At 47.7% G+C, this 23,312-nt stretch overlaps 1 protein-coding gene across 1 annotated transcript in view; it reads left to right on the top strand.

Moving 5' to 3' along the window:
• ARID1A (AT-rich interaction domain 1A) overlaps nt 1-23,312 on the top strand; it is a 96,781-nt gene that overhangs the window by 26,954 nt on the left and 46,515 nt on the right. Inside the window, exon 2 of the mRNA XM_019547991.1 lies at nt 22,379-22,591. Within this exon, the coding sequence (XP_019403536.1) occupies nt 22,391-22,591 (201 nt within the window). The 5' untranslated portion in view covers nt 22,379-22,390. The remainder of the gene's footprint in view (nt 1-22,378; nt 22,592-23,312) is intronic.

The following is a 23,312-nucleotide window of genomic DNA, read 5'->3' as shown; positions in this document are numbered from 1 at the left end:
CCTGCCCCTCGCTGCCGACCCCTTCCCCCTCGCCCCTCACCCTCGACCCCTTCCCTCCCTCGTCCCCGGCTGCGACCTGCCCCTCGTCCCCCCACCGCCTGCGCGCTCTCATCCCCCAGCCACGACCTCGAGGGCCGCGGGAGTCTTGCCGCCCAACAAGGAGGCAGCCAGCTGCCGCGTGTCTCCGGTCGTTCAGGTGGCGCCAGTCCCCGGCGGGCCTGGAAGACGGCTGTGGCGGAGCGGAGCGGAGGGCGCCTGGGAGGGCTTGGTGGGACGCGCCCTTTGGGAAAGGTGGCTTCTTGGGCTGCGCTCTGCAAGGCGGGGATCGGGGCTGTTCTCACACCTGACTTGGATCTTTTTTGGGAACGGCAGTTGTCTTCGAGCACCGCGGGGCCCAGGTGCGTTGCGCGCGCTGCCTTTTGGGAGCGGGGCCGGTAAATGCGTCCATGCGTTTAAACAGTTTCTCCCGGTGTGATTTTGCTTTTTCCCATTTTTGTTGTTAAAACCCTGCTGGAAATGTGAGGGCAGCCTGTGGATGTGCTGCACAGCACTTTCACCCATGTGCGAGTCAGACATTTTGGATCCGGAGCCAAGGGTTACTCACATCTCATTCATATCTGTTCTTAGTAGGTTTGAGGAGCCCCTGTCCGTGCATGCGTCTTGGGCAGCATTGGGAGACTTGTTTCTCCTCTCTGTCCTACCTTCGGAGACATTTGATACTCTAGAGTGTGACTTGCGCCTCCAGCTTTCCCTCCTCCGGCGTGGCTCTGAACTTTCATTTTTTGTTCCTTGATTACTGTCAGTGCTGTCTGCTTCCTCCTCTCCGAGCGCTGCAATCGCCCTGTCCCTTCAGTTGAAGCCCTGCTTCCTGATGAGGGTCTTCTCTCTGCTGTGGTCGCTGCATTGTCTGCAGGGAAGGAGTAGGGACCCCTCTGGGTAGATATTCCAGTCCACTTGTCTCAAGTATTCGCAGGTAGGGTCTTGTGGAAACCGGCAGGAAGGTATTTTATGGAGCAGTTGGGTGTTCTGTCAAAAAATCCTTCTGGACCCAGATGGGTATGAAGAGGCAGCCAAAGATTAACCAGTTCAGGAAGGCTTTTGAGTGCCGTGAGCTACCAGTGATAGACCACACGGTAGAAACCTTGTTCTTCCTGGGGGGGGGGGAGCCCAGGCCTGCGTTGAATGTCTAAAGTGGCTTACAACCAAGTGAGATGCCTGATCTCAGGTAGTTGGTAAGTGCATGTTTGGTGTCTTGGAAGTGTGTGAGACCTTGGCACCAGCGCCATGTACAGAAAGTTTTGTGCTCCAAGGATGATCAGAATTCAGGACAGATACAAATGCCTCTTTGGGTTGTGAACCACCAGAAGGTTGCTGCTGGGCGTTGAGAAATGGGTTTTCGGGCATTGTCCATGTTCTTGCAGAAAGTTAAATGGCTGCATGTGTGACAGTGCACAGCCAAGCCATGACTTCTTTGCAGTGTCTTGCTGGTCGTAGATTCATAGAGGGCTTTGGGCACGAACTGTTGTATTTCTGTCTGAGGCTGCTCAGTCCTGCACCTGAAACTTATTTTTTTTCCTCAGAGAAGTAAAGATGGGGGGTGGATGTGATGGACCTAACCCAAACCATCTGCAACCCACCAGCCCTAGGAAAGTAAAAGTCCTCTAGCTGCAGTCTCGGGGAAGGGGCCTGGGAAGAGTGCTCTTCTGGTTTCTTCCATAAAGTTGTTGTATTTCAGGGAGGAGAGGTTAAGGAGAACAGAGCGGACCTCTCCTTTTGCTTCTCCCCATGCCTGGTGCAGTCAGTGAACTTAGCTGGACTTTGTTCACTAAAAGTTATTGCTTCATTCTTCTTACTGGTTTGGAGGCCCCTTTTCTGTTGGGACCTGGGAGCACCTGGGTACTTCAGTAACCCCTTGCAGATCGGTCTGCGGCAGGAACGAGCTGCTGGTGGGGGGAGTCCTTCTCAATAGAGGCCAGTTCTGTATTTGTGTGGACTAGGTCGATGCACACTTCTGTTTGCTCGAGTGACCTTTCTAACCTGGAGCGGGGTCAGAGATCAGAAGGTCTGTCTTGCAGAATAGGAACCTAGAGGTCCCTGGTTGACTATGGGAACGACTTGTAGAAAACTTGGAGCTCTTGGGGGAATGAAGGAAGAAGAAATGGACCCTTTCCTGTAGCGTGAGAGTTTTTGGAAGTAGATGGTGGCTTTCTTAAGCTTCTCTAAGGATGGGGCAGGGGGAAGGAAAAGGTCCGTGAAGTGCCTGGGAGAAGAGGCTGCCATCTCTGTAATACATAGGTGGATGTTTCTCTTGGTACAAACTCACTACAGTAAAAGGCATCTCCTGTAATGAGAGATGTCTTTGGATCACATTAAACATTCACGTGTTGGATAAACTCCCAATAGGTACACCGTCATCCAGAGGCCTGTGTTACAAGTTCTGTGAATTCAGTTTAAAAACAATGACATGCTAATAAAAAAGAAAAAAAAAAGTATTTGGGCCCATTGCCATGTAATAGCAGTTCAGTTGTTGACTTAGTTCTCAACTTTAGTAGCAAGCGAAGCATGAAAAATGTTGTTAAAAATATGGTTTTCAAACTAAATTGGCACTAAATGGCTCTGTGCTGCCAATGAGCTGTGATATCTTGGAATCTGAAATTGAGCCCTGGCTCCTGTTGGCTTTTATCGCAGGGTTTTTCCTTGCTCGGTAGTGTATTGTTAGCAGGCCTTGTGTTGCCTGCGAGGTAGTAAACATTAGACCTCTCGACAAAAGGGAGAGGTGCCGTTCTTTTGTGGCGTGGGCCTTGCCTCTCAATTGCCCTTAGGCTTTGTCTGAATCAGAAGAGCATGCTAATATAATTGCATTGATTTTAAAATGAGCATATTTAATTGGCACGAGCCCCCTATGGTAGACGCACAGAGTTTAAGCAGGTTTATTCTAAGGTCCGGTTGAGTTAAGCCAGCATTCTTGTCTGCTATAGACTAGGGGGTGGTCTCCACTTGCTGTTCAAATATTTCTCTTTTGGTGGCTGTTAAGGTGGTGTTTCAGGACGAGGATGATGGGTTTTTTTTGAGGTACGTGAGTGGTGATGAGCTAGTGGGATCTACTGGAGACAGCATGATCTGATAGGTAGGAGACCCAAGTGGGAGTCCCAACTGAGCATGCTTTTTTCCCCCTAGTCCTTTGCCGACTGTCTGCATAACCTCGGCTGAAACACTTGATCATTCGGTGCCTGACTGAAGTGGGGTTAATACTTGCTCGCATTAGTAAAATGTGCTGAAATCTATGAATGAAAGGCATTATGAACGCTTATTTATTACCATGCATAGGGTGTTAAGATCCCCTTTTCCTCATCTATTATGTATGGCAACTCCTACAGCGCGACTTTTATTTCCAGGATATTAACAGGGATGTGCTGTCTGGAGGGGGTACACGGGCGCGCACGCGTGCGTGTGCCTTCATGGACCATTTCTGGCAAGAATCTTTGCTCAACAGTTTTTGAAAACCTTCAGCCAAGTTTCCCTGTTGTTCCACGTAGCAGTTCAGTTCAGCCTTTTCAAAAAAAGGGCTACAACTATGTTTGGTGTTGTGAATAGGATTTAAGGGAAAAGATGAACCAGATTTGCCTGTCTCACACAAGCGTATCTTGGAAATGGTGGGGCAAGGCACATGCACAAGGTAGTGTGTGTGTTGTGGGGAGAGGGGGGTCATTTAATACAGTATACCTATATCTTTAGGGCACTGACCTATATGATTAGAAACTCGGTATCTTCATAATACTCTGGGCTTATGCATAGCACCTCTCATGCAAGGGGCTGGACCCAACGATCTTCCAAGGTCCCTTCCAGCCTTACAACCTATGAACCCGAGAGCATTGTTTAATGTCTTCCTGACGGGGTATTAATGTGTAAATGAACAAGAAATTTTACAGCCAGGTTTCATGACACAAGCATCCAAACTCTCTGGATGTTACAGCCCCTTTTACCTTCTTCTATCCTTGTCCTTGCTGTAGTGCTCAAACAGAGCGCCATCAGTTCGGGAATCCCACTGCCCTCTGAAAGAGCTGTACCTGCTGTTCTCACAAGTGACACCTGTGTTCACCGTAATCGAAATGCTAGAGGGAGAGAGGCACGTGCTCTCTTTTCCCTGTTTACGCACTTCATGTGTTTGACCGCCTCTCTGTCTCTAGTCAGTTGGGATGTCCAGGTGCGACTTCTGTCTCCTGCATTGCTCTGAAGAGAAGCGTTGCTGGCATGCCGTTGTCCAGGTCCTGCCAAGAATGTCTGAAACTTTCACGCGGTAGCAAGGCCAAAACCGAAGAGGTAGGCATATGCAAAGAGAGCAAGAGGGGCTGCCCTGATGATATTTAGCAGTACCGTGGGGTCTTTCCCATTTTTTCTCCTGGAGAGACCCCTGGGAGTATGGACAGGAAAGCACAATAACCCCCCCTTCCCCTGCTTGTTTCAAAATGGAAAACTTCAAACGCTAGCTGTCTTTAAAAGGTACGCCACTTGTTACTCCCTTTAACTGGCTGACTTCAGCCAATTGAAGCTGATTAAATGTTGTTTGTGAGGTCTGCTGTGGGGCTCATGTCCATGGGTTGACAAAGTAGACTGAGCTTCTGCCAGCTGAAGCCCAAACTGTAGCCAGCTAGAGATGAAAGAAGGATGGGATTGGAGAATGGGAGCCACCGCTCAGTGGCCGATGGGCAAGAGGGGTACGATTGAAACGTGTTGTGTCCATGCTTGTGCTGTCCATCTGCCTGCGGGTGACAATGGACAACTGGACAACACTGCCTTTCAGTTCCGCCCCACTGCTGACTGGGGAAAGCTGAGCAGCTGCATGGGGACTGGAACTGCTTTCTGCAGGCTCAGGAAGACAATGCTGCATCTGTTAGCAATTGCTTTTGAGACGGTTGTCTTTATAATATTCATAGCATAAATGTAATTTTAAAAAAAATCTGAAATTCCACAAAGTCCTTCATCTACCCAGGAAAGTTTTTGCCCCTGGCACGTGCATCTTTCCTAGTGTTACTCCCTCACGTTGTTGTTTTGCTGGAAAGGAAGCTGAGGCACAGAGGTTACGCATTTTGCTATCTTTGCATGCCCAGTCCTGCCACCTTAGCCTTAATTTGTTATTTATGTGTTGACAATGCATTAAACCCTATTTTCCGGTGTTTTATGTTTAGGAAACACGGTGCCCAGCCTGGCCCTGTGAGAGGGAGAGGACTTGGCACTGGCGAGGCTGAAACAGGAGGAGCTGCCTTGCTCTGGTTTGATCTTATGTGCATATTTGGCTTATGCCCGTAGTGACTTAAGCACGTGATGTAAATATGCGCACATGGGCCAGGGAGGGGTTCATATGTCTACTCCTTTCGGCGTACCTGCCTTCCCAGGGTCATAACTCAGCAGCTCAGCAATACAGCTTGGACAAGTTATTGTTCCATGCAACAGAGAGGCGTTTGCGAGTCTGGCACAGTCTTCTTTCTGGAGCGTTTCTGAGCTTTGTCGAAATACTTGCTGAGCTGTCACAATGTCCGTGTGAACTTTCTGTAGTGACATGTATAAGATGCTATATAATGGTAGGTAAATTTAATAAAAGCCACTCAGTAAACAGTTCCTTTCTTCATCCTTTTGCTTTGGAGGCAGTGTGGATGAAACCAGAACCTTCTTTCTGTGTGTGTTTTGGGGGAAAGGCATGTAAGGAGGAGAGATCGGCTTGCAGAAAATGCGCGTCCCACTCCAGTGGGAGTTCCTCTCCCCGCACACAGTGGGTGCATAAGTAGCGCTGATGTGCCACGTTCTTCCATTAAAGTCACTTGCTTGGTTTGCCATAATCTGTGCACTGCTGTTCCAGGTTGGAGTTTGGCCAGAGGGGTATTCTCAAAGCCTAAAAAGAAGTCACTGGTTAGGTTCTCCCATTCTTTTTTTACCAGCTATTTGTACTGGCAAGGCCCAGGCTGTTCAGGGATAATGTTCTCTCACTTGCAACTGTGTCCTGGGGAGGCTGGTAGCCTTTTAATTTAAAAAAAAAAAAAAAAATCAACCCAAACTTCTTGTGAGTATTTTCTAGGAGCTGTAACTCTTCCATTGTTTGCATGAGGTTGCTGGAATTTCCCAAGGAGAGGCTGATGTCATAGAAGTAGCTTTTCTTTGTGTGAAACTGTGTTCAGGTTTGACTCAGAACTTCTGCAAAGTACCTTTCCCCTTCTGATGTCAGTGCGAAGCTGGCAGCCTGCCCAATGAATAAGTGAACACTAATGTCAAAAAAAGCTGGGCTGTGTCATCTCTGCTGCTTGATGAGCCTGAGAGTGGGTGACCTCTGGGGTGGAAATGAGTTTGGCTTTCCCCAGTATTTAGCCACTGCTTGTCTTTTTTTCTTCCACCTTTCCCTGGGGGTGTCGGTAGAATTAAGACTGCCCAACTGCTTGCTGTCAGCACATTGTTTTAATGCAGAGGTGCTGAGTACACATGGCTCCTACTCACTCCTCTTGCAATCGGGTGCTTCGTACTTCTGCGTATCAAGCCCCAGATGTCACACAGCGGGCACCCAGAAAGTGGTCTGTTCGTGGCCCGTGGGTCCCAGACTGGTCTTCTAGGTTTAACAGTCTGGTGGGTAAGTACAGAGCGCAGCTTTCCCGTGTCGTGCGGCATTGGCTTGTTTGAATCAGGCGACCACCATTTCGTTTTCATTCCTGCCGTCCTCTACTTTGTCCTCAACATGTTTCTGATTTTTTTTTTTTTTTTTTTTTGTAGTCAAAAAAGACTTCTTGTACCAGGAGTCTGGCAAGTGTCCTCTGTGTGTACATAAAGCTACTTTGTGCCTGGGTAACACCTACGGATGGCAAGAGGGGACCAGGTTTAGGTGGCTGGAGCATCCTGAGCTTTGGAGATGCTTGAATTCGCAAAATTAGTGGTGTTTTCAATCCTCTCTTATGCACTGAACACGTTGCTGAGACTTCTGGATTATCTCAATACTAGGATTGATTTAGTATTGAATGGAGTCCCTGGGACAGTGATCTGTCCTGGTCTGGCGCCTTGGGGGTAGATGCAGGTTTGGTTTCTAGTTCTAGACTTCACGGGGGAATTCAGTGGTATCCTGTCTGCTTCCAGAGGATCCTCTGTAATTCCATCTTGCTTAGGCCTGATCTAAAGCGATGTCTTTTCCCAGCTGATTTCTGTTTCTTACACAGGTACAAGCACACACACGGCTAATATAACTCTGCCCATGCTTTAACTCTGGTTTTTAGGCCAATAATTGAAATAATGCAAAAAGCATAGCGGCCAAGACCTTAGAAGGAGACAGGACGTGATTGCAGGGATATAGGCAACTCCTTGGAAAGGCTGGTTCTGGCTCTGGGATTGAGGGAGTGAAGTTGACTTCAAGGCTGCTGAAATGATCCTGAGCAACCGCTCCACCTCCTAACTTGTCCACAGTGAAATAACAGTAGCATGTGCTCCATGTTTCATGGACTCCGTGGTCTTGTACGACACTCGGGAGAGCCAGGTTCATGTGACTTGTTGGGAGAATGGAGGTTTTTTTGTCTACGAGGAAAGAACAGGGTTTTTTTGGTCCTTTTTCCTGCAGAGTATTAAATTGGTGTAAAACCTGGCCTTGGAGTTGGCTCTGTTCCTCAATTTGACACTGAGACCGGGCAGTATTTTGGTGGGTAACATTGGTAAGGTTCCTAAGTAGTGGAGGACACTTCTATCACCATTACAGTAACTTCCTGAAGGAATTCCCATGCTGGGTGGCTCTCTTGACTTTCCTTGTGGGGACTCTTTTCTGATTTCTTGCCATTTAACACATCTGTCCTTAGATATCTGATCACTGAAGGATTTTGTTGAAGGAGCTTGGTTGTTCTTGTCTTAACACATGAACTTGTTCCAGGAGGCCAGGCTTTGGCAGCCCCACACCGTTAGCCTGGTTTTGTTTCACTGATCAGGATCCTTTCTGCCTTTTTGCTTTGTGCCTTGTTCTCTGAGACGATCAGGGTGGATTTAAAGTCCAAATGACTGTAGGACTATGCACCCTGCCCAAGCTTAGAGCAGTATCTGGTATTCATTAACTTGATGTCAATAATTAAACTCTAGTACTGAGCTCCCTTGCCACAGAATAGTTTGAAGAAGAGTATTTTGGTTCTCCAGAAGAGGTGTTTAAGTGGCAAAAGCTTTGGAGTTCGTTACGTGTTTTAAAAACCACCTTGTTACTTTTTTACCTGTGTTGGGTACCATTATTAATAAAATGGAAGGCCCTGCATGTTAAGACTAATTTGCTAAGTAAGCTTGCACATCAACAGCTTGCCCATACAATTGCAGAAATTGCCTTTCTGCACTGCATTTAACTGCCAGCATGTTGCGACAGTGGCCCTAGAAGTACCTGGGCCAGACCTCATTGGCCAGGCTGAAGATTTGCCTTGTCCCTTCCCCTACTATTGACTTGGTGGTCTGGTCACCTTTTTGTATCTGTTCCTTACTGCTTGGAAGGGCCCCAGAGAACTAATGAAGTAGACACCATACCTGGCTGTATTGGATATATCTTGCACCTGTATCACACAAATATTCAAGGCCTGGTCTTCAGTACAGATTTTTGGTGGCAAAACTGGAGTGCCCCTGCATCCAAAGCACCCCCGCATTGGGGGAGCCTCACTTCTGCCTCTGACCGGCTAATGGGCAGAAGGGATGTGTTGGCCACTGGCACCCCTTCTGCCACATGTCATAGTCGCTTCAGCAGCTGGTGCCTTATCGGGGTGCACTTGGAGTTTGGGCAGCTCTGCGGCTGGGGGGGGGGGGTCTCTGTGCCTGCACATACAGGTGTTGTGGTGGCTTTGCTGCCTGTGCCTGGAAGTCCCAGGGCAGAGGGGCTTAAGCATAGACCAGGCGTGGGGTACTTAGAAGGGAACAATTGCTAGCCCCTTGCAAATGTTTGTGCATGTATCCTCATGGCACCTATGTAAAGTAGGGAAGCGCTGTTACAGCTTGAGCATGGAGGCCTAGCAGGACAAAACGATGGGTCCCAGGGTCACGCAAGACGCCTGTGCCATAGTAGGGACTTGGAAACCGGGTCTGACAAATGTCTGACCTGCAGGGTCATCCTTTCCTTTTGGGAGTGTGCTGGAGCCTGTACCAAGTGCCCGTGTAGGCTCTGGGACAAACCATCTGATTGGAAATGCTGCTTGTGGCCTGAACGAGGGAGAACTCTTTTTTTTTTTTTTTTTTTTTTTTTTTTTTTTTTTTTTGTGGGGGTGGGGGTAGGGGGAGCTGTGGATGGTCTCAGGAAGCAAAATCTCCAGTTGGCATTAGTATGCTACCCATGGTCTGCTGATACTGAGGTAGGCGAGCAGTAGCAGTGCAGAAAGAGGTCCTTTAACATTGTGGAAAATGTCCTACCCAATTAATTTTCATTTTCCAGGGGAAGGGGAGCTGGTGAAAAGATCCAACCATAGCGGTCAGTGATGAGAGCCCAGAGAGGACTGCAGCAGCTAGAAGGGAACAGGCAAATCCACCTGGGTTTACCCACTTGTCTGTACTCCTTAGGGATGCTTTGAGAGCATCTTTTAGGTGCTGTCTCAAGACAGAAGTGAAGAAGCTTGTTTCCACTTGGAGATGGTTTGATTACCTTGCACTGTAGAAGGGGTTTCCCCTTGAAAAAGTTATACGCAGGTTTGATGTTGGGTTGTAAAATCAAATGAAGTGATTGCAGCTCGGTAGAATATGCCGGTGCAGTTCAGTGCTGCTCTCTGATCCAAAAAGACTGCCGGCATCACCCGTTCATGCTTCCCACCCACTCCGTGACTTGGGAGCGTGGAGCTGAGCATTATGCTAATGCAACTTGCGGGGGGGGGCGGGGAAAACTTGAGGCTAATAAGATGCATTAGTGTGAGAGTGCTCGGTACCCGGAAATGCGAGCCTCAGAAAGCTGGTTTTCTGGTTTATTGACTGCCTCCATGCCCATTAAAAGCACGTTGCATCAGGAGGGCAATAATATTTGTGCTGGGTAGCGCGCAGGTATTAATGTTAGCTTGGAATTTGGTCGCGCTATGCAGAACATTAAACTGCAACGGGTTGTCACTGCTGTCAAGGTGTAATAGTCATGTCTCATTTTCCTCTTCTCATTCCACTTGCCTTGTGGTTTCTTGTTATACCTGTTTCTGAAACCAGTGAAGGGTTTGCAGCGTTGGCTGTTCTTCCTCTCCTGCTGGTGCTGGCACAGGCGTTAATTTTGGTATCTGCTCACCAGCAGCCAGCACGCTCTTTCCCTTTTAACTTGCAGAGCAGCTCCCAGTGTTTACAACTTTTGCTTTTAAAAGCAGCTCATTGTGTCTGGACTGATGGGAGGATAGAAGCTCAAAGCCAGAAGGAAAGGCTGGAGAGAAACAAATAGCAGATTTAGGCGTCAGGATTGCTGTAACCTGGCATTCGGAGCTGATAATTAAAACCCAAACAAAAAACCAAAAAAACCCCCCAAGACACATACTTACATCTTTAGTGGCCTGCTCAAGGACCTGTGTCACTGCAGAGCTGGGATTCTTACAGGACTTGCCAAGAGGAGCATATCTGAATTGGTCTGGTGCTGCCTTCTTTTTTATTCAAGTCTAGGCTGGAGTATCTGTACTGCTCTCAAACGAGGCAAACTTGGCTGCAGTTTTGAGTTTCTTGCCTACATGGTGTCTGTGCCTCCCCCAGCCACCCCTTCCCTTCCCAGCATAGACATGACTGCAGCTCCGCTTTCAGGATGAAAATGGGTTGCCTAGGTAGAAATGCTGGGAATTGGTTGCTGTTTGTGATGCTGCTAAGCATGGGTGGCCTCCTTGCCTGACTCTGGGTGCCTTTGATTTCCAGGAGGTGTAATAATGAGTGGCATTTCTGAGTCGGGTGGGAGAAGTCTTCTACTAGAGGCTTCGTGGAGCATCCAGAGCTATTGCTTATGTGATCCTGAAGCTGCTTGCTTTCTCTTTCCCTTCTTTGCAAAGGCAGAAGATTTCAGCCTTGCAGGCCTTGTTGGAACTTCTGTGCAAGATAGCTGGGGGTGGGGGCTTCAGTAGTAGCAGGATGCCCGTTATCTTTTTGGATCTGTCCATGGAGATCTTGCTCGTGATGAGCAAAGCGGCATCCTGTGACTTTAGGCCATCCCTGGTCTTCAGGAGTGCCTGGGAGGGTGGGATTCTGGGCTACATCGTGGAGCAGCCAGGTTATTGCCGCTGTGTGCCTCGTTCCTTATATCTAGTCTCTTAATTGCATGAAGGGACAGGAGATGTGTATTCGCAGTTTACCGGCTATCCCCTCCCAGCTTTTACTCACTTTTTTGGCCTTCCTCTGTGGTTGCTTTATAAACGGCTTGAAAACGGAAGATATTTGGCAGTCTTGCCGTGGCAAAAATAAAGGCAATGCAATCGCTTATGGGTACTACAAGTCCCAGCATGCTGTGGGCAAGATGGAGCACAGCATGCTGGGATGAGGTAGCCTCCGACAACTGTACCTCTCTTACAGTTGAGCGTGGCTGCATCTTCCACATTGCAGTGCCGTGCATTTCTATAGGGCTGAGATTGCTGAGGGCCCTTATAGATTTAAAATGCTGCAAACTAAGCCTCCCAGCACCCTGCGCAAGGTAGGTTGTTCCTGTTCTTTCCTTGTAGGCGGTCATTTGAATCCCCTCATTGGGCAATGCATTCATCCACCTTTTTTATCCTGATTTCAAACAACAAAATCCCTCTCCCCCTTTTCAGATCTGCAGACTTCTAATAATAATTTTCCCAGGTGCTTGGAAATTTGCAGGGACGTAGTATCCCTTTATGGGTGAGAAAACTGTGAGGCAGAAGTAAAAGCTGGCTGTGAACAGTCACAAAGACTGGCATAGACAGGACCCATCTCCTGACTGCTCTGCACTTTAGCCAGAGACCATTTTTACCTCCTCACAAGTTGGTTGGAGCCCTGAAGCTCATATGAAGTCGGCAACATCATTTTTTCCTGGCTAAAGTTTGAGCACCCCTTTCTCCATTGCTTCCAAGTGGGAAGGGGGTGGAAAATGGGGATTTTTATTTTTTCTAACCACTTCCCAGCAGACCTTCTAGGTTGTGTAGGGACGCATGAACCCAACCTAATTTTTCTCCATACCATGCGTGCAGACCACCGATTCTGCCTGTCTTTGCATGGGGGTGTGTGCTGACTCGCATGCAAGTTTCTCTGTGTCCGTGTGGCAGAAAAGTGGTGTAGAGGAGGAAGGGAAAACCTGACGGATGCTGGAGCCTGTCAGGTTCCCATGTGCAGAGAGCTCATAACGGGTTAACTAAATTACCGATAACTTGGTTTTGGAAACCTGTGTTCTGTGTACTCCGTGCAGGCCTGAAGACTTCTAGCACCAGCACTTTTTAGTAGCTGCGGGTGTCCTGTGCCCGTGCCCAGTCTTGCTCGTTTGGGATGAGGAGCTGGGTTATAGGGAACCAGATGGCTAATGATGACTGGTGGCTTATGGCTCGCTGTAGCTGTTTGAACATACATGTTGGCCACCTTTTGGGGGTGCTTTAAGGTCTGTTTGACATCCAGAGAATGCTTTATGATGCAAGGTGATTTGGGCAAGACTCCAGCACTGCTCTGTGATGCAACTTGAACGGGCGTTGGTCCCGTCCTCACTCGGTGAGAGGGGACGAGGGATAGAGCTGTTTCTGCCCTTCTTCACCTCATTTTGGAGAGTGGGGAAAGCATCTCACTGTGGGTCCAGAGGCTTCAAGTCTCACTCCAGGCTTGTGCTGAAGCCTGCCCTACCATTAACTTGCTGGGGCTGGGGAGTGAAACCTGGCTAGGTGTTGCCTTAACTAAAGCGAGCCTCAGTGCTCGGGTGAAGGTTTGACCTTGACATTCTTCCAGTTTGAAAGATACTTCTTTGACTATTGTTCTACTCTGGGAATGGGACTTAACCAACATGTGAGCCTTTTTATTATCTCTTCTGTACGATGGGGCTGGTATAAAATGTCACAGTAAAAAATGTTGTCTCTGTTAACCCGTTTCCAGTTGATTTATGGTGGGGGGCATAGGACGCTGGTTAAATTTGGAACCTTGTTTAATGTCCAGGAAGGAAGTTAGTTGGCTTTCCTTTGGGAAGGGGAGCACCTTGACATTTTTGTGTTTCCTGACAGTGTTTCCTGTGAAGTTATCTTGGATGACTTTTTTTGGAAGGGAGGAATCTGTGGGTGACTTAGAGTGGAGGGGCTGAGCTGCATGTCAGTCAAGGTGACTGAAGGCCTGAGATGCGTTGGGGTGAAATGCGTGACTAGTTACGTGAACGTGTCCTGTGAGAGGAAGTGATTTGCATCTGTACCAGAACATCCTAATCTTGTTCAGTTTTTGGTGTCTGCAACTACTGAAGGAGCTCACATCTTAAATATCAAGACGCTCACTTGACACCTGCCGTCTATCTACAAGAGCATCAGAAAGTTTCACCAGCTGATACCCGCTTCTGAACAACCGCAACTTTTACTGACCATCCGAATTAGCTTATAGAAGTTGGCAGCTTGGCATAGTGACAAAAGCAATAGCTTTAAACTTTCCAATTTGCCTTTGCTGGAAACCAACCTTGTAGGCATTCATGAAAGAATCTCAGCCTTTAGTTAGACAGTAGAAATGTGCCTTATCCTCTTTTTGTTTTTTTGTTCTTCTGACCTGGCAAGGTGTGGACAATCATCAGTAGAGAGCATTGTGGGGGCGCATCGGACAGCACGCAAGTTTGGGATTTTTCTCCCTTTTCCTTTCAGTTTAGAGATCCGTCGGCAGACTCAACTATTTGTGCAAGGACTCTTTTGAAACATCTTAGATGTCAAACCTTGTTCCCACTGTCACGCTAGATTTTTTTTTCATACATCCAGTTTTGCCAGTTGTGTGTATTTTCTGCCTGGGGGTGTACTGAACACCTTTAAATAAGGGTGTTAGACGGTGCAAAAGTGTGAGGCTCAGCTCGAGAGAGAAGGGTTTTTCTGTCTCTTGTCCCTCATGCTGTTTTTATGCTTCACAATTAGTATGGTAGACTCCCATATTTACCCAGCCAGTGCAGGCAAGGCTGGGCCTGTCCATCTGGCATCTTTACAAGCGCTGCATCTACTTGAAACAAGGAAGAATTGCTGTCCTAATACCCAGGCTGCAAAGCTTACCTTGCAACACTGGTTTTTTAGGTATGATGGGAAGATACCCTAGTAATCTAATATGTGGGTCCATGGAAACTGCAGGTTAACAGAAAACTTGACTGCAAGTCGTCACTGGATATGGCAGTAGCCGTGATGGGGATGAGGGAGTGGTGCAGCTACTAAAGTCATGCGGCGTGAGAAGTGCAGGGGCTGTGTGTTACCGAGTGATTTACTGGGTGAGGAGGAAATCTTGGAGCTTTGTTAAGCAAAACTTGGTGGCCTGTTTAGAAAGGTTGGAAATGTCACAGGCCAGGGAGAAGATCTGGGAGAAGCCTGACATTTGACAGCCTGGATCTGCTGTGCAGGGGAGTCCCTGGTTTCTTCCAGCTTGAGCAGCAGCTCAGAAAAGTTTCCCCTGATGAAGGTGCGCACATTACTAGCAGGGCTGTTTCTCTCCCGCGTGGGTTGGGCTCTCTCGGCAAAGGTGATGTGGTTAATGTGACAAATTTGAAGAGTTCCCTCCGTGCCACCAACAGCTGTGATTGTACATCTGGGAGAGACCTGAACACTCCTCGCTGGCAGCGGAGGGGGGTGCTGTACGAAGCGCTGCTTTCTCCTTTGTTGTCAGTGCGTGATGAGTACAATTCTTCAGCTTCTTGAGGTCTGTGTGTTGTTGGCAGAGGAGTAGAAAATATGCTGCATCCATTTCTGGTCTATCAAAAAGAATAAAAACTTGGGTTTCCTCTAGTTATGTGAGTGAAGCCTATTAGGCAGAGGCCACATGCTGAAATGCTCTGGTGACCACTAGTAACTAATCTGCTTTTATGACTGGTAGTGAGAGATGAGACTTTCACTTCTAGTTCACTGGCTCAGATTTGAACCAGGTTTCTTGTATTCTTTAATTTGTCAGGTTGGGGTTTTTCCCCCTCCCTCCTGCCAGTAGCCTGTAAAAAGGAGTTTGGTCTCCTGTGTGTTTGTGTAGGTCTAGGAATCCCGAATGGCTCTTGGCAGCATCAGATGTGGGGTGTTTTGGGCGTGTGGACTCGTGCCTTCTCAAAACTACTCTCATTCATGAGATTTAAGCTCACGGGAAAGACAGTGGGGAACTTTGGGACTGCGAGGGGGCTCGCCGGCTTCCCTTTCCTGAGCCTTCCAACAATTTGAGGAAATGTCAGCTTTGCTTGTGCTTGGTAATATGAAAAAAACATGTCCATGGTGCATCTTATCTGCTCCTACAGGAAACTTGATTGCAACATTTATCAGAATAAGTGCAGCGGTTCCTTCTAAGGGGCTTCCAGAAGTCGGATACTCTTTTGAAACATCTTGTATATTGGAAGATTTTAAACTAAATTCTATTTATTTCAATCGTCTATCCTTCTAGAAGAGACGAGCTTGTTTTAAAGAGTGGTGATGAATTATGCCCTGTGATACACTGCACTAGTCTTTCAGAAGGTGATGGGAGGTATGGAGTTCACACTGGGATACTGACCTCAACACAACCGGTTACACCTCAAATAGAGCAGGTGCAAGTGCTTCTAGGTAGCAGGTGAACCCTGTTTACTGATGAATGGGAGCGCTCTTTCATTTCCTCTGACTTTTCAGCTTGAACTTTTCACTGTCTGGTTGGGGAAGAACTAAAAGTTGGCTTAGGTGCTGCAGAGAGCTTGTGAAATACCGGTTGGTGAAGCCATGGGAGAGCGAGCAGACACTAAAAGCCAAGTTGAATGCTAACTCCCTGTTTTTCTACCAGGATCGTGTAGCGGTGCAGTTGGCACACTGGGAAAGGCGGGAAGTGCCCATCTGCCTCTGAATTCCTTGGGCCAGCTGCTTAGTTGGTATAAATGTTTATAGTTAAAGTGATGCCAGTTGACGGGCCAGGCCATGATCCGCTCTTTCATGCATCATGTTCTGCTGATGGGTGCCTGTTCCTTCTATACCTGCCACTTGGATATCATTATGCCCCTCTAATATGAAACGGGACTAGTGTATTGAGATCTTCCCATGTCTGGCTTGTTATGATGCACTGGTACATTGACTTGTAGTGGTCTTTCCAGGGTGTCTTAATGTTTTGTTTTTTGGTTTTTTTTTCCAAGCTAGGAAGCACTTGTAGAGACTGGTCTTGCCGCATCAGGTTTACCGAACATGTAGGATCTCCTTGCTAGGGTTAGATGCAACGGCCTTCTCGAATCTGGGGACCTTTCAGAGATGTTTGTAGGCTCCCAGCGCAGCCTGCCGGATTCCAACGCATCTGCGAGCTCTGCTAAACGCCTTGTCACGGGGGCACGAAAAAGGAAAGGAAGGACAGAGTTTTTTTTGTGTGACATCAGCCCGTGATGATGCTTGTTAAATGTAATGTATGAAACTAGAACTAGCTGCCGCAAAAGAGAAGTTTGCGTATCTCCCAAACTTAGGACTGTGTTTGTATTTGAGACGGTTTTGTCGTGCAGTTGAGAACCCGTCTGGGGTCAAGGTGTACCAACTGACTGCGTGAATTCAAAGTGCCAAATTCTCTTTACGTTCTGAGTGATCCTTCGCTTGCCAGCTGATCAGGATGCATTTGTCTTTTTCTGTGCCTTGGGATAATGTGGCCCATTGTCCCTGAATGGGTAGAAGGCACTGGAAAGTGAAAGCATAAAGCTGCTGATTCTGTATCCTGTTCATGTCAACAGTGCCATAGGTGTTGCCACTTTTGGGCAGTTGAGGTCCCCATCACTAGCTGGTTGTTTTTGCACACTTGTAGATTTGAGAAAAAGCCACATACTTAAAAGTTCCTGGGAGCCTGGCCCATTTGTCAGTCTAAACAGCTAAATCCCAATAGGTAGATAAAATCCCCTCCACGCATAAATGCAGAAGAGGTGGCAGGTTTCTGAGTGAGAAATTGATATTTCTCCTTGATCATCTCCTGTATTAATTTAGGCCTGACAGTGAGGATAAAACAACCTGCTTTCTGATTTCTCTAGTACCAGAGACTGGTTGTGCCTTTGTGCCTGGGTAATGCGATGCTTGCAGCCGAGGGGGGATAGAAAGGGGGGGGGGAAAGAGGACAGTCTTCTGAACAGAAATCTAATTTCTTTCTGTCAGTACTGTGCAATCCCATCTGGGCTCAGCCGTGGGGAGCTGATGGAAGCTGCATCTGCGAGCGCGCAGAACAGTGTTAATCAGGGTTTTGTTGGTGAGAGCTTTCCTCTGTTTGGTGGCTTTCAGGTCCCTGGGGTTCGGTGGTCCCTGTCCTCCAACCAGCTCGAACGTGGTGGGGTCCAATAGGAGAAGCTGCGGGAACAGCTGCTGCTTCCCCCTGAATTCACAGGAACCGAACGGCCTGAACCGTCTTTGTACAGGAGCTCAGCAGCCAAACAATAGTTTGTGCTCGCAGGGCCATGTGGTGAGGCACGTGACGCGGTGCTGTTTTCTGCCGGGGTCCTTGCCCATCTGTTCTCTCGGCTCTTTCTGGGTTATCAGGCGCAGGTCCAAGTCCTCTCAGGCAGCCAGCCTCATGGCCAGAGATTACGAGCAGTAACCTTCCTGGCAGGGGCGGCGTGGCTTTGCTTTTATGCAGATTAGCCATGTGCTTCTCACTTCAAGGCGTTCCACAGGAAAAGACATTTCCTGTGTTTGGTTCTCAGTGGGCGGCTCCTGCCTCGCCGTGCAGGGCCCGTTGGGCTGGGGCCCGCGAACCGCGAGCACGCTCGGGAGAGGGATTACAGCGCTTGGCCCCCCTTCCCATTCCACCTCCAGTGCTACGTCACCACAACACAACCACACGCGCTCTCATACTGTTGGTGTCATTCATTCAGTGCCAAGATTGCTTTAAAAAATTCCCTTGGCCCCAGTTCAAACAGGAGTACAGCTGGGATGTGTTAGATTTTAGGCAGTCTGCCCTCAATTTGAGATGAGTTATAAATAGCAGTGCCGACTTCCTTAACTACCACTCTCGGAGGTAAAATGCAGGTTAATTACTGTGGGAATCAATTAAGGCTTCTCTCGGTTAAACAGCCAGTGATGCTCTTGATTATTATTATTTTTTTTTAATTGCAAAAAACGGACACCAGATCTGGGAAGAAAGAAATTCTGGATCCAAGGTGAGACCTTGCGTTCCAAGGAAACCGATTCTGGCTTATGCAGGCGCTGCCTAATAACTGAGTGATGCTGTTAGAGGAATTGCACAATTAGCAAGTTCAGGGGGAAAAAAACTTGCCTTCCTCTTGGTGCCCCGTCCTTCCCCGCAGTGAAATATCGCTGTGTAATAAACCGTCGCGCGGATCGCTGGGCTACATCTGGCTGCGGACAGCGTGTCACCGTTGCTCTTTACCATCCTGTCTCGCAGTGGGACTGACCTTTCATTCATTCATGTAGCTCTGCTCTGCCCCTAAGTGCTGCCTTTATTTTAGGTAACAAGTCGCTCTTTATTTTATTTTTATTCTAAAATCTTGGTTTTCTGGCAGAATTGTGTGTTACTCTTGTACCTACCTAGACCCTTTAGAAAAGTTTTGCCCGTTGCCTTCCACTTCATCTGTATTTTGAGCATCACTCCCGACCAGCTGATACTATTTTTGAATGCTGTTTCTGTTTTTACAAGTGGAAAGCTGTTTTGCCCTAGTAGCTGTGAGGTGGATTAGGGTAACTACCTTTTGTGGTGCTGTTTCATCAAAGGGCCCGTCACACTTCCCATTGTATATCTAGCTTTTGGAGGGCTTTAGAGCTTGGCAGTGTCGGATTGCGTTGGGCTGGTGCCTCCGAGCAGTCTTTCTTAGACCAAATTTGAACAATCAACTCTTATTTCTGGAAGACTGGTTTATTGTGGGCTTTGTTGCATGTACCAAAATCCAGCCACTTTGATGTCTTTGGAATTTTGGCAGGGGACAGGACTCAAACTTGTCAAGTTTGGGTACTTGGAAAGTGCTATTAAAGAGCAGAGATCCTGAGATTGCCTCTGCCTCTGTTCTTTCTCTGGTTTGTGTGAACGCAGGGGGTCTGGACTTCACTGATCAAGGAGCAATGCTTCTCTCTCACTTATGTCTCCCTGTGGCAGGGCCTTTGCTTTTGAAGTGTAATCACAGTAATCTACTCCTGTGGTTTCCCATTGAAAGGATTTCCCATGTGTCAGTCCAGAGAAGAATCCCCAGCCTTTTAGCAGTTGGGGTTTGGCATTTCCGTATTTATCCTGAAGTGTTCTTGCAAGTGAACAGGCATCACTTCCTCTTGGCTTTTCCCATCTCGTATAACACCCATATACAAAGGATCTATAGCCCATCCCTCCCAAACTCTTGCCCAGCATTTAGTTGGCTAGGCACCGTGCTGTTCTTTCAGCCCTGCCTGTTCTCTTCTTGAAGCCCATGTTGTTAAATTACGTAAGAATGGAGATGGACCCTGATGTTCACTTCTTCGACTAGAGGAAGACGGTTGGGGTTAGGGCAGTTAAAGCCCTATCAGTGAAAGAGATGCTCAGCCTCCTCCCTCCAAATCTCCCACAGCAGACGTGCTGTATCAGCGTGAAGGCATACCACAAAGCAGGAGGATGCGGGTTTGCCTTTTGGATTACAGGCATCGGATGCATATATTCTATTTTTCCTTTTTGCAGAAGTTGAATGGGGCTCGTTCAGGTTAAAAGAACAGTAACCAAGGAAGGTTTGGGGTGCAAAGCCTCTCGAGCCATCAGACTTCCTTTTTGACTCCTGGTAGGGGTCATAGTGTGACAGATGCTTCCAAATAAGAGGCCAAGTCCCAGAGGAGCTTTGTCTAAAGATGCGCACTGTATTCCTAGTCCAAGTGGTTGAGGGGGTGATTTTTGTCACATCTTGGGACTACAAAGTCACTTTTTCATGGACTGTACGAACCATTTCCGATCGCTCCTCATTCTTACTGTTAGGAGTTAGGGCAGAAGTGCATCCTACAGGAGGGATTTGAAAGTGGGTGGAAGTAGTGGTAGCTTTGCAGGTGATTATAGGAAAAAGGAGCTCTATGCCTCGGACTCGGCACGTGGGCTTTCCTTTTAAAGCACTGAGGCATGTGTGAAAGGCTGGTGGCACTGGCAGAGTGGGAAAAGGTGGTGATAAGATGGGAAAAGCAAAGTAGGAAAGGAGAAGTATGGAGTCAGTGATGAGACATTTGAACTGATCAGGTGAAAAGAGAGGAATATGAAAGGATTAAACCAGAGATTGACTTGGTTTGAAATAACAGGTCAGGGAAATGATCCTTACAGTAGCACGTCATGTATTAAAGGAGAAAATGTTAGTACGGAGATGATGACAATAATCCAAAGTCCTATGTCTACAGACACCAAGAAAAGTGAGGGCAGGTCAGTGGATGGTGTGAAGACAATGCGCATGTGTTAAGGCATGCTTAAACCTCATGGTTGTACCTGTTCCAGAACAAAGTGGTTTGGATCGCCGCTGCTCACTTCTGAGCGCCAGCAAGCTGAGACCGCGGTACATCTGAATAGAAGCATCCACGTGGGGCTTAAACTTGCTTAACTGTCTTCATGCCTTTCATCCATTTGCCCAAACTTTTTTTTCCCCTAAGCAACCCTGTATAGATCTGGCACAAATAGGAGTTTATACCTCTATGTATGTGTGTTTGGGATTGCAGGGGGGTGCTTTATAATGTAGCTAGTGATAGGGGGGGAAAAAAATTAACCTATACACATAACACTGGGCCCTTTAATTCCTACCCTGGGCGTTTTACAAGATGCCTTACCTGCAGTGGCATAGTGTCCAGGCTGCTTTAAACTAGGTATTGGGGATGGGATCCTTTAAATCAAGTTAATTTCCATTCGATGAGTTCCATCTTAAAACTAGACTTGTGCCCACCTGAGTGGAGCTGTCTGAAGTGTACTGTAGTGTGTGAACATTTCTAGGGGAGGGTGGATTCCTCATGCATAATTGCAGTGCTGGTGTGGCTTGTGGGCTTCCTTCAGCTTGCGTCAGGAGCTGCGCAAAACCTGCATGTGCAGGCCTGTAGTGCCACTCCTCAAACACCTGACTGCAGCGAGAAGGTGAAGCAGTAGGAATACCAAACACGGCCTGCTCAGGGCATGGGCTGGGGGAGATAAAGAGGGTCCCTTGTTAGCCATCAGGAGACAATCAGCCAGTTTCTCCTAAATCCAGATTCCTGGTCCAGAGCAATGAAGCTTGAAGATCGTGCGTGGATTCTGGTGCCACCCGATTTCACATGAGCAAAACCCTTAATATGAAGGACCTTATCTAAAGTCTGTCTTTAGTGCTGCCTTCGGTTAAGCTGAGGAGCTGCTTTCATTTGCAGACTGTATTTTGAGGGAAATTAGGCTGACATTTCTTATGCCTTTTTCTTCGTGCAGAGATAACGCGTTTAGAAAGTGTGAGTAAAATTGCATTTTTTTCCAACTTTTCTCTTGCTTAAGTTATTTCAAGAGTGTGCGCTTACAGCAAACCTGGAAAAAAAACAAACCATGTACTTGCGTAATTTTTGCAGACTTTGATTGTAAAATTGTACTCTTGGCTCTGGGCTTGGCCCTCATAGCTAATAACGGTTTGTTACATGTGTGAAGAAAGCTGCTTTAGAAAGAAGCATCAAAAAGCGACACGAAGCACACGTGTAAAGATGCATGCTAAGAACGCACCTGCCTGCAGCTTTCGCAGGCATCGCTGTGCACCCCTAGCACCGTGCACTGAACTAAACTGTTGGGTTAGTGTTAACGATGCAGCTGAATTTAAATGCACAAGTGCAATATTTTTGCATTGAGAGAGAGACCCAAACCTGCTTTGCTCAAGGGGGTACTGTTGTAGGAACCATAACATCTTGACTTCTGTGCATTCACATTTTAAACTGTAGTATCGCGTTAACGTATCGTTTTGCGCCAAATTTAATTATTTAAATACACGCAGCCCCAAACTGCTTCATGGTGTGGGCAAAAACCCTTTTGCGGCTTCTGTGAAACAACTGCTCTTTGGTCCCTTAGTCAGATTTAGAAACTGGTCTTCGTTTGTCCTAATGACTTTCCCACCCCTTCGTGTCTGCAGGCCTCAGCTGAGGTGGCAGAGATTCCTCCGAGTTGGGGAAGTGCGGTGGGAGTCTCTGTAGGGCCAGTATGGCTGCCTCTCCTCAACTGATGCTGTGTTTTATAATGTGACGGCTAACAATTCATTAGCTGAGGAGATGCGGGCCAGCTGGAAGCTTTGCTATGCCCTTTCCTGCTGACCACTTTCTTCATGGCTGTTTGGGTGGAAGGATCGTTTGGGAAATCTTTTCTACACCAGCAAAATATAGCTCATGTGTCATAACTTACTTTGCAGCCATCAAGCCCAATGGATCAGATGGGGAAGATGAGACCTCAGCCATATGGAGGAAGTAACCCATACGCACAGCAGCAGGGACCTCAGTCAGGGCCGCAGCAAGGACATGGATATCCAGGACAGCCATATGGGCCACAGACTCCCCAGAGATATCCAATGGCAATGCAAGGCAGGACGCAAAGTGCAATGGGCAGCATCTCGTATGCACAGCAGGTAGAGCATGCAGCCCCTCAGCCCCTCCCCGCTGTAGCCTCCTGTTCCCTGGCTAGAAGTTGAATGAAATCTTGAAATGTGGCTTGCTATTGTCTGTGCAAAAGGAACCCATCTTTACATTCAGTTCTGTCCCATCAACAGTTATTGAGGCAAAAAATGGCATTTTTGTTTAGACTGTGTATTATAATGTAGCCTGGTTCCCTATGTTGTGGACAGGCTTTGTGCAGTCCTTGCTTTCTGGAGAGGTGAGAGTGGCTCTTTAGTATTAAAATGGGGGAGGAGGGGAAGAGATGAGGGTGGGTGGGGGATAGCTGATGCAGTTGTTCCCACCTTTTTTAGATCGCGGACCAAAAGTGACCATGGATCGGCAAACTGCGGACCAGCATACTGTAGACCAGAAGTGACCAGCAGCCAACTCTTTTCTATGCTGAGTATAAAAAAGGGTTGGTTGCTGGTCTGCAGTATGCCGGTCACTTCTGGTCTGGCAGCCAACCTTTGGGCTGCAGCCTGCAGGTTGGGAACCTCTCAGCTAATGGATTAAAACATTGCCTCCATGAAACTTTTAACTTGGAGATACAGCTGCCACTTGGAGCAGTATAAACTTCCACTCCAGGGCTAGTTGGCTGCTTGGTCCAAGCAGCTCCTGTTGAACTTTTGCAGCATATAAAAGCCTACCGTGGAAGCAAGCCCTCCATCTTTTGATGGTTGGTCAAGTCAGTAC

Source organism: Crocodylus porosus, unplaced genomic scaffold (assembly GCF_001723895.1).
Source record: "Crocodylus porosus isolate Cpor-Errol unplaced genomic scaffold, CroPor_comp1, whole genome shotgun sequence".
Lineage (NCBI taxonomy): Eukaryota > Metazoa > Chordata > Crocodylia > Crocodylidae > Crocodylus > Crocodylus porosus.
This window is presented reverse-complemented; position numbering and strand designations above follow the sequence as displayed.